The sequence below is a fragment of the Salmo salar genome, chromosome 05, assembly GCF_965601325.2.
Source record: "Salmo salar chromosome 05, fSalSal1, whole genome shotgun sequence".
Taxonomy (NCBI): domain Eukaryota; kingdom Metazoa; phylum Chordata; class Actinopteri; order Salmoniformes; family Salmonidae; genus Salmo; species Salmo salar.
In genome coordinates, this window is record NC_138295.1 from 73,153,562 (window position 1) to 73,165,401 (window position 11,840).

Consider the following 11,840-nt stretch of genomic DNA (forward strand, 5'->3'; position numbering starts at 1 on the left):
TGCTACCCCCTCACGTGCTCCGGCTTGTAAGTGCTCCTTTCTCTACCCGGACGACTAGGCTTCCCACTAACCCCCAGTTATAGACTACTCTCTCCATATTATAATAGCCATCTGGCCCAATGTTTGATTTATTCCAGTTTCCTCATGACCACAACTCGGTTATTCCTCTTTAGTCCATGAATACAAAGCGAGATTGGAGGCAGTGCGAACATTACTGCATAGCAGTGAGCTGCGGTATGGAGCAATATAGCCCCGTTGGTTGCGTTGAAAACGTGCTAGCCAGGCCGTGGGGCAAGTTAATATGGAGAATGCTTAGTCAAATTAATATCTGGTCAACTGATTGATTATTGAATATATAACTTTATAAATAACTGCTATTGGCACATTCACATGGATCAACAATTTAGGTCAAAATGACTAACTACCTTTAGGTCAAATACTAATGCGGCCTTACAATAAAATCACTCAAATGTAATGACAAGTTTCTGTTTATTATCATACCCACAACAATACTTACATTAGTCCCCAATGTGATATTTACAGACCATAGAGCATCACACATTTGTATATATTTCCACTTCTAGGAGTTCATAATGGTTCAAAACATGTATTTTACAGTTTTGCGTGTTAATTTGGTGGAACAAGCTCCCTCACGACGCCAGGACAGCGGAGTCAATCACCACCTTCCGGAGACACCTGAAACCCCACCTCTTTAAGGAATACCTGGGATAGGATAAAGTAATCCTTCTAACCCCCCCCTTAAAAGATTTAGATGCACTATTGTAAAGTGGTTGTTCCACTGGATATTATAAGGTGAATGCACCAATTTGTAAGTCGCTCTGGATAAGAGCGTCTGCTAAATGACTAAAATGTAAAATGTAATTTAGGCTGATATAAATCTAAGTGGCATAACTGAGTAGTGCACATTTCTCTCTTTAGAGTCTGAATGTGGTCCAGTGGGCAGGTTGTTAGTACAGTAGTAGTTTAGCATTGTTAGCCAGACCGCTCAGTCCCAGATCAGCGATGTTTCCCAAAGCGGTTGAAGTGTCGATAGAGGAAGCAGATCCTCTTCTCCATGTCGTGTTTGTCCTGTGTCATCATCCTGTCTCCTACCATCCTCTTCTTCCTCATCAGACGCTGCAGCCCGTTGCCACGGAAACCCTTCACCCAGACAATCAGGTCCTTAGGGTGGGCTTTGAAGTCACCTACAGACAACACGTTAGAGATGTAAGGCCTGTTATAGCAGTGTGTGTGTGTTTTGGTTAACCCCAAAAAAGACAGCACTGTACCATTTTGTATCAACTGGCAATATGGCAGAAGCCTTACATGACATTTTTAGCAGGGGGAAAAAGTGACATTTTCAGCATGTGTCCATTTTCATATCTGCCTGGTAACCAAGAGTAGATTTTAAGTTAGTCCAGAGGACAGTGTCATGTTGCTGAAATGGTTTGAGTCCCAAGAGACTGGGCAGCACTTTCATAAAGATATGAAAGTTATGCGTCAACTCAATGTCTTGACATCAGGTCAAATGAGCTATGATTTGAAACTGATAACTTCCCAGTTACCTAAAATTCCTATGTTGTCATAAACCCCAAACATGCTCCTCTTCTCAGTCCACCTACTTCAGCTCAGGAATGGCATTCATACGGACTGGACAGCACACACATTTTGATCTCATTAGCTGGGCTACATTCAGTACCAATAGACTTTAATTGACAATAATTATAATAATGACTGTAATACTACAGTATAAACAACGATTGTATGACACCTATTTGTAGTATACACATTACGTATCAAATTCACAGGGCCCTGGTTGGAAAAGTGTGGCAAAATAGGCCTATCATTATGAAATTTGTATTTTATTTAACTAAGTCAGTTAAGAACACATTTTTATTTACAATGACAGCCTAGGAACAGTGGGTTAACTGCCTTGTTCAGCGGCAGAACGACAGATTTTTACCTTGTCAGCTCGGGGATTCGATCTAGCAACCTTTCGCCTACTCGCCCAACGCTCTAACAACTAGGCTACCTGCCGCAGCTACAAAACATTCCATCTGAATCGCAATGTACCTACCAGTGCTAATCTTACCTACCAGTGCTTATCTGTCTGGTTGTGTGGAGTGGCAAGCGTTCAGCAACCCTCTCAACAGAGACATAGCTCACCTGAAATACACAGAGGTCGTCAATCATTCTGGAAAGGTAAAATAGCTAACGTTAGCTAACTAAATAAGAAGTGGTACAGTACAGCACACACAGCTACACGACCAACATATTGCTGCAGCCTAGTAACATTACCTAGCTACTAATGTAATATTTTGTACAATATTTGCAGAAACAAGAGGTAACGTAAACTAGAATAAAACTGTTCCTCTTTGCCTACAAGTTGACCTAGCTAAGCTAGCGTAGCAAACAGGCAATGCCGTGTTTACCCGAAGCGCTGCACATCTTTATGACCTTGTATTCGTCAATCTAATATGATAATAAAATCAAAGACAATCGAAATTCACGTTTTAAAGCTTCGACATGTATAAAGTCATGCATGACAAACGGGCACCTCCATTTTACTACTATTCCCAAGATGCAACGCGCATTTAACGTACAACTCCTAAACATCCGCATCAACAATTATCTGTTCATAGGGCTCTCATTTTTTTAGGTCTACAAACTGAACTACTGTAGACTACATTTTATCCACTAGGTGGATACATTCACTTCATACATTTTCACCCACCACATACGCATAAACACTGAAGACACGCTGTGATGGTTTCAGTCTTACTATAACAAAAACAGCTGAATGGAATAATGGGCGTCTGTTTCAAAGAAGCAAGCGCAGCAGAAATTAATTCGGTCTGATTTTCAGTTCTGCTTTGACGTCAGTGTCCTTCAGCGGAAAATAAAAATGAAAAACACATATTACAAAAAATATAACAACATTCCATTGATGGCCCTACAACTATATTGACTTCTGATACTCATGCACGCCCAGATGTTATGATAATATTGCAGGATGCCGCATGATTTTGGTAAATTTACGGGTCGGGTTTACAAAACATTTGCACAAGTGCAATGTATAGGAAAGGCCATTTTGGAATGTTTATATAAAGAATGTCTCATGTAATATGGCAGAGGAGATAGCCTATCAATAATAACTTGTGATATGAATTATTGTGGATAGGTAAGAAATTGAATAAATTAAATGCATTTAAAAACCAAAACATTTAAAAACCAAAACATTCAAACTAAACAGTTTGAGAGAAGAATAGCTGCATTTATTGAGACTTTACAGCCCGGTGTATCATTGTTCCACATAACTGGCTTTTCGGAATTATTCTCTGCACACACAGTGTACTCAGTGGTGTAAAGTACTTAAGTAAAAATACTTAAAGTACTACCTAAGTTGTTATTTTGGGTATCTGTACTTTACTATTTTTGACAACTTTTACTCCACTACATTCCTAAAGAAAATATTGTAATTTTTACTCTATACATTTTCCCTGACAACCAAAAGTACTCGTTACATTTTGAACGCTTAGCAGGACAGGAATATGGTGAAATTCGTGCACTTATCAAGAGAACACGTGGTCATCCCTACTGTCTCTGGCGGACTTATTAAACACAAATGCATCTTTTGTAAATAATGTCTGAGTGTGCCCCTGGCTATCCATACATTTTAAAACAAGAACATTGATCTGTCTGCTTTGCCCCTTTACCCCTTCTGTTCATGTACATATTTCCTCAATTACCTCGACTAACCTGTTCCCCAGCACATTGACTAGGTACCTGTACCCCCTATATATACACTATAGCCTCGTTATTGGTATTTTATTGTGTTACTTTAGTTTATTTAGTAATTATTTTCTTAACTCTATTTAACTGCATTGTTGGTTAAGGGTTTGTAAGTAAGCATTTCACAGTAAGGTCTGCACCGGTTTTATTCGATGCATGTGACAAATACTTTTTGTTTTGATGATAAGGAATTTTAAATTATTTAAACTTTTACGTTTGATACTTAAGTATATTTAAAACCAAATACTTTTATACTTTTACTTAAGTAGTATTTTACTGTCTGTCTTTCACTTTTACTTGAGTAACTTTCTATTAAGAAATCTATACTTTTACTCAAGTATGAAAATTGGCTACTTTTTCCACCACTGAGTGTACTGTAGATAACTGTAGACCTTCAGGTTCAACGTCTGGATTAAAAATCTGCTGAACAGAGAGAAAAATGTTGTAACGGTTGTCATCGGGAATAGAGGACCAAAACGCAGCAGGAATGTGGATGCTCATCTTGTTATTTATTTTTAAATAAAGAGAACACCAAAATAACAAAACAAAGAACTCACGAACAACAAAACAGTCTTGTCATGCTCACACAGGCAAAACAAGAAACAATCTCCCACAACACTACACCAAACACATACCCATATATAGGACTCCCAATCAGAGGCAACGAGAAAACACCTGCCTCCAATTGAGAGTCCAACCCCAATAAACCAGACATAGAAATACAAAAGACCAGAGACCACAGAAATGCAAACATAGAACATTACCCAAAAACCCGGAAATAATTAATCAAAACGCCCTACTAAATAAACCACCACCCCGAACCACATAAAACAAATACCCTCTGCCACGTCCTGACCAAACTACAATAACAAATAACCCTTATACTGGTCAGGACGTGACAAATGTGCCTTAAATGTCATATACAGTATTCACAACCTTACATTTTTTCCACAATTTGTTGTGTTACAGCCTGAATTTTAAAAAAAAGAAGCAAACATTGAATATCCCTTTGAGCATGGTGAAGTTCTTAATTACACTTTGAATGGTGTATCAATACACCCAGTCACTAAAAAGATACAGACGTCCTTCCTACTCAGTTGCTGGAGAGGAAGGAAACAGCTCAGGGATTTCACCATGAAGTCAATGGTGACTTTAAAACAGTTACAGAGTTTAATGGCTGTGACAGGAGAAAACTGAGGATGGTTAACATCATTGTAGTTGCTCCGCAATACTAACCTAACTGACAGAGTGAAAAGAAGGAAACCTGTACAGAACAAAAATATTCCAAAACATGCATCCTGTTTGCAACAAGGCACCAAAGTAATACTGCAAAATAAATGTGGCAAAGCAATTAACTTATTGTCCTGAATACAAAGTATTATGTTTGGAGCAAATCCAACACAACACACTACTGAGTACCACTCTCCATATTTTCAAGCATAGTGGTGGCTGCATCATGTTATGGGTATGTGATTGTTAATGACTGGGGAGTTTTTAGTATAAAAAAGAAACGGAATGGAGCTAAGCACAGGCAAAATCTTAGAGGAAAATCTGGTTCAGTCTGCTTTCCACCAGACTCTGGGAGATGAACTCACCTTTCAGCAGGACAATAACCTAAAACACAAGGCCAAATCTACACTGGAGTTACTTACCAAGATGACAGTGAATGTTCCTGAGTGACCAGGTTACAGATTTGACTTAAATCTGCTTGAAAATCTATGGCAAGACCTGAAAATGGTTGTCTAGCAATGAGTACAGTTGCATGGACAGTCAGATTAATATAATAGTTTGTTTAAAACATTTACAAAATTTGAAAAAAGTCAAGGGGTCTGAATACTTTTTTAATGCACTGTAAACAGTGTCCCCCTCCCTGCCTCAGCCTCCAGGCATCTATGCTGCGATAATCTATGTCTTTTATATCTGGTATAATTATCCTGTCTTATCTGGTGTCCTGTGGCTGCGTTTCTGTATTGCACTTTGTGACGTCTACTGGTGTAAAAAGGGCTTTAGGAATACATTTGATTGATTGGTTAAAGTGTTTACATGACTATTGCCATACTCGGCCTACTGCCATAATCAGTTTAATATCGAATTATTTGTGTTCATGTAAACATATTCAATGATCAACAAACAATTTGACAGAGTTTGAAGAAGTTTGAAAAGAATAATGGCCAAATGTTGCACAATCCAGGTGTGGAAAGCTCTTAGAGACTTACCCAGAAAGACTCACAGCTGTAATCTCTGCCAAAGGGGATTCTAACATGTATTGACTCAGGGGGTTACTTATGTAATCAAGATATACTGTATGAGTGTTTTATTTTTCATATTTATTTTTATAAATGTTAGAATTTTCCTTCCACTTTGACATCAGTGTAAAAAAAGAGGACAATAAAATATATTTTAATCCAACTTTGTAACACAACAAAATGTGGTATAAATCAAGGGGTGTGATACTCTCTGAAGGCTTTGTACATCCTTTTAGCAGACAGAATCTAGTTTATCTCATCGCTCATCCGCCTCCTCTCAGCTGCCAGTAAAAGTCAGACTGGGTTCAAATTCCTTCTGTTTCATTTTTCTGTATTTATTTGTTTGTATATGTATGTATGTATAGTTGTAATTGCTCTAGGGATATAATTATTGTTTGGATTACCTTATTTACTATGATGTTGTTTTTTTTTACTCTTTATGCGATGCGCACTGCAGAGAACACCGGACAAAGAATTATCAGTGAATTATCACAGTGAATTATTGTAATGTTTGTTTATGTGTCAATTAATGGGTTTCCAACTGACAATTTGACACCGAAATCAAATTTCATTCATTCATTTCAATTTCATTCAGTGGTGCACTGTCAACTGAAGTGAAGTGTATTGAAATATTTCACAGCTCAAAGTTTGATTTGTTTTATTTGAAGTATGCCTATATGAGCCCAGTTTAAATCGACCAAACACAAAATGCTAATTAAAATACAAATTCAACATCAAAATGCTATGCACAATTAAGAGTGATTTGAACAATTCCTATAGTTTTGTAACATTAGTGTGCTGGATTGAGGTCGAGACTGAGTGATGTGACGTGATGAGAGAGAGGAACAAATGAGTTATCCTGTTGAAACATTTCTACTGAAGATATCTAGTTGAAATATTTTCCGACTTCATGTTGATTTGCATACTGTAGGTTTTTTTTTCATTATCATTGTCATCTATTGTTTCCATGTGAGGGGCATCTGTCTGTTTAAGACTTTCCCTCATCACTGCCTAACTGTGTATTTAAATACAGTATGTACATTTAAAGATCAGCAGGAGGAAAGACCACCTCACGAATCTGATTCACAGACCCCGAAAGCCAGCAAGAAAGAGAGAGAAGGAGGGGGTGGGGGTTGTGGTCCCAATGTACTCACTGAGCCACCAAATGTGGGCCAAAAACACACAGCCTGTGATTTCAACAGGTTTACATGGAAATGTTTTGAGGTTTTGAAGAGAGTAGTGGGGGAGGGGGTTGATAGATGAGATAAAAAGATGTATCCAGCACAGAGAGATTCACTACTGTCTGAACCAGGGGAAAATATGGCTGCTACAAGAACACAAACAACTTTTTTTCATCTATCTGTCCGTCCGTCCGTCTAACATCTGTCTGTCTGTCTCACATCTATCTGTCTGTCTGTCTCACATCTATCTGTCTGTCTAACATCTATCTGTTTGTCGGTCTGTCTGAAACTATAGAGCAGTATAGTTGGTATGATGGGAACCTGATACTATAAACTCAAATATTGTCCCTAAGCTTCAGAATAGCCCTGTATGACTGAGGCAGAGAGCGAGAAAGAAATGGACGTAAAGGGAGATGTAAGTCACTATCATCATCATCATCATCATGTATTCTCCATCAAAACAAAGCCAACCACCATTCAATGACTTGCATTACTGGAACCGGCCCTGTCCTCCCATGTATGCTGGTGAGCTGGTAACATACAGCAGTGAGAACTGCATGTTGATCAATGTGGAAGGATACAGTGGTTAGATTGTGCACACTTTCGGCAACCCTGAGCTTCCTGTAAGTTCCACTGAGTAGAAATACAATAGATACACTAAATGCAGGGTTAAAATGAACGGGTCACTCTGTCAATGGATATATAAATACTGTGTATTACAGTACTGTATGTTTCTGATGATATGATTTATGTTTTGTAATACAATGTTTTTTATACCACTCTGTACCTGTAAGGTAATTAAAGGTAGAGTAACAGATCAAATTCAACTTTGCAGAACTTGAGCAGAGAGAAAGAGGGGAGGGAAAAAGAGAGAAAGTTGGGGGGGAAGGGAGAGAGGGGAGGGGAGAGAGAGAAAAAAGAGAGGGGGAGGGAGAGAGAGAAAGAAGGGGGGAGGGAGAGAGAAAGAGAAGGGGGGAGAGAGAGAGAGAGAGGTGGGGAGAGAGAGGGGGAGAGAGAGAAAGAAGGGGGAGGGAGAGAGAAAGATAAGGGGGAGAGAGAGAGAGGGGGGAGGGAGGGAGAGAGAAAGAGAAGGGGGAGAGAGAGAGAGGTGGGGAGAGAGAAAGAGAATCCGTGGGAGGGAGCATGTAGGATTCCCTGTTTGTGTGGCTGACAGTTTCCATGTTGCGTCAGTGAGACTGACACAAACCGCATCAAAGACCGCCTCGTTGCTCATGTCACATGACCAGGAGAGGGACTACCTGCTTTGACACCTCCCTCTTCCCACAACTCACACCTACAGGCCTTTATATACCCAGCCCCAATTGACAGAAACACACACAACAGCAGAGAGATCAAAGAGGGACACAGAGAGAAAATACTAAGCTAGGTTTGCAACAACAATCTGTTGATCAAAACTTCAGAAGGAAGGAAAAAAGAGAAGAGACCATGTGGCAGATTCTCCTCCTCTTGGGAACATCGCTGTTAGGGACAGGTGAGATCTTACAGATGGTCTGTAGTCATTGTTTTTTAAATTAAAATGTGTTTCAATTTAAACTGATATAAAGAAATGTTATAACATGCTTTTATGTGTGCTTATGGATGGAGGATTGGGTATGTGTGTGTATTCATACAGTATGTGTGTTTGATCAGGGGGTCGGTGTCAGTGTCTATCTGAGTATACTGAGATGTTCGCAGAGGCAGGGTCCCAGGCAGTGTTACCCTGCGTGTGTCGCCCTCCCTCCACCTCTGCAGCCGTCGTCCTCTGGAGCAAGGACCTTAAGGGGTACGACTGCCTTTCTCTCGGTCCATGTCTTTCATGCTCTCCTTCTCCCTATCCATCTCTCTCATCCTCTCTGTCTCTGTCTACCTCTGTGACGCCAATATCCTCAAAGATTCCCTTTTCATCTTTCTCTATCCTGGTCTTTCTTTCTCTTGATCTCTTAATACATTTTTCTGTATTGAAAGTGTTCTATAGGAGACCATAGCAATGCATTGCCATTGATCTGTATGTCTGTACAATACAAGTGTCATGTTTCAAACTTAACATCTCTTTATCTTTCTCTCAGGACGGTATGGAGAAAGGGAAAGAGTGGACTGGAGCACTGGGGAATAGGAGCTGCCCAGCGTTTTCGATGCTCCCATTCAGAGGTTGGAGCTGGTGACTACAGCCTGTACATAAAGGAAGTGAGGGAGGAGGACAGCGGAAATTACACCTGCACGGTGCAGGATGGCGAGAAAATCCTCTCTAAGAGGATCCTCCTCAGGGTCATCAAAGGTAAGGAGCTAAAATAACAGTAACTTATATGAAATACTGTGTGGACTATTAAATGAACTTTCAGTGATATTTACAGTCATTTTAAAGTGATATTTACAGTCATTTTAAAGTGATATTTAGATGCTGTAATAACAAGGTATAACTATATTTATCTGCTGTTTATCATACAGTCACATATATCATAAACCTGTGAATATGATTAACATCTCATTGTTCTTACTTACCCATGTCTTTCTTTCACAGTATCCATCTCCCCACCTGCTCCAGTGGAGGGCAACAAAATGACCATCACTTGCAGTGTCTCTCCATGGCCACAGGAGGCGACAGTGAGCTGGATGCTCAATGAGAAGCGAGTTTACCCTGATAGTGCAGATTATGTCCTTTCAAAGAACCAGGCGAGTGTTTTGGAGAGCAAAGCATCTGCAGGCATGATGGGTAACTGGAGCTGTGTAATGCATAAAGGGAGGAAACAAGGGAAGGCCACCACGGCCCTGACAGTGAGAGGTGAGGGCTCAGACATGGTGATGTCATGTTTGGAAGGAATAAAACATTCAAATGCAGCTGATATATTGAAGACGGTTAATATTAAGTTTCCTATGTCTTTCTCCCTTCTCTCCTATCCATCGTCTTCCCCCGTCTCTTCTCTCGCTCAGGTATCGTTAACCCCTTCAGTGCCAGTGCCAAGGTGTATGCTGAGGTGGGGTCTGCTGTCACCCTCCCCTGTGTGTTCTCCACTGGACTCACCCCATCAGACACAGCCTGGGAGAGACTGGACACCTCTGGCTCTGCTCTCCCACTCCCTCCCTCCTTCAACCTGTCCTCCCTGCTGTCCCTCCCTCCCTGGGACAGGTCTGTGGGTGTGGGGCAAGTGGGGCAGGGGGACGGGGGCAGGTACAGGTGCTCAGGGACAGTGGAGGGGCGCCGGGTAACCAGGGAGATGCAGCTGGTGACTGCCCAAGGTGAGCCAGGCATAGAAAATGGATGATGGTATGATATTGTAGCAGTCTCCTCATTTGAATGCCTAATGTGAGTTGCCCCGTTCTGCAAAATGGCAAACATTTAAGGTAAATGTTTGAGATGAGATGGGCAAATGGTGCTTTAGAATTAGCAATCACAATGCTAATGATGATCCTGTGTGTTCTCTCTACTCAGTGCTCAGCAACTCACCGTCTACCCAGAAGGCCCCAGTCTCACTGACCTGTCACCTCAGCGATGCCAGCGAGGTCACTGAATACGAGTGGGTCCGAGTGACCTATGACCTGAATGGCACCCAATCAGAGAGCTCCGTCCAGAAAGGGAGGGTCCTGGGGATCAACAGAGTGACAGACAGGAACTCTGGCGAATGGGCTTGTCGATTCCACGGGAAAGAAGGAGCTCTGGGGAGCGTGACATACCACCTACATTTGATGAGTAAGTCCTATTTGCCTACTTTGATTTACTGTCTATTTGCATGGATCTAGGTAGATGCAGACACAATTCAAATGCAACAAATATCAGCAAAATGTAAAAAATGTGTCATAATTAGACATAGGGGTGGAAGGTAGCCTAGCAGTTAAGAGAAGTGTGCCAGTAACCGAAAGGTCACCTGTTCGAATCCCCAAGCCGACTAGGTAAAAAATATGTCAATGTTCCTTTGAGAAAGGCACTCAACTCTAATTGCTCCTGTAAGTTGCTCTTGATAAGAGCGTCTGCTAAATGACTCAAATGTAAGCTAAAATGGATCCTTGTTCTGTCTTGGTTGATCAGGTGGTCTGATGGGAGATAATGAGACAGGTTCTTCCAGTAATGTTGCCATGGTAGCCGGCCTGGGTTTCTTCCTCTTGGTGCTGCTGTTGGTCTTGGTGCAGATGTACAGGAACTATCGGAGGGTACGTTCAACTACAGCTGTGTGTGTTTTCCTTAAATCCACGTTGACATGGAAAATACATTTTTAAAAGGTTTGTGTAATACTTATTTAATCTCCTCTACAGCGCAAACTGATCCTGCTGTACCCTGCCCTGGAGAACATTGTTCACACCATTGCTAATGAGAGAGAGGACAGAGAGAGGAACAGAGTGAAAGAAGATGAGATCTCCAAATAGAGGAGACTCTGCAATATGACATTTGAAATCATTTGACATGTCTATGATCAGTTGGGAGATTACGTGGTATTTGTACATATTAATTCAGTGCAGACAATTGTAGCAGTTTCTTTCCTACTTTCACCAAAAAAATGTGATTGATCTTTTATTTGAAATGTGATTGATTTTGTATATGTATGCCTTATTTTTCACTACCAGCACCTTAACCACCTATTAGACTTTTGTAATATATTGAATCACTGAGAATAAAATGATCTAAACACTT

General features: G+C 40.6%; 1 protein-coding gene and 1 pseudogene across 2 annotated transcripts; one reads left to right on the plus strand and one right to left on the minus strand.

Moving 5' to 3' along the window:
* Nucleotides 1-472: 472 nt before the first annotated feature.
* On the minus strand, nt 473-2,426 carry LOC106576283 (large ribosomal subunit protein mL51-like; annotated as a pseudogene). The gene is made up of 3 exons (XR_014392402.1): nt 2,093-2,426; nt 1,566-1,673; nt 473-1,205 (listed from the first exon to the last, which is right to left on the minus strand). The product of XR_014392402.1 is annotated as a large ribosomal subunit protein mL51-like (transcript).
* Nucleotides 2,427-8,557: 6,131 nt separating this feature from the next.
* LOC106576634 (lymphocyte activation gene 3 protein) lies at nt 8,558-11,840 on the plus strand. The gene is made up of 8 exons (XM_014153881.3): nt 8,558-8,711; nt 8,870-9,002; nt 9,286-9,494; nt 9,738-9,998; nt 10,148-10,453; nt 10,647-10,904; nt 11,241-11,362; nt 11,465-11,840. Exons 1-8 carry the CDS (start codon nt 8,666-8,668, stop codon nt 11,573-11,575), a joined length of 1,446 nt encoding a protein of 481 aa, XP_014009356.2. The 5' UTR covers nt 8,558-8,665; the 3' UTR covers nt 11,576-11,840.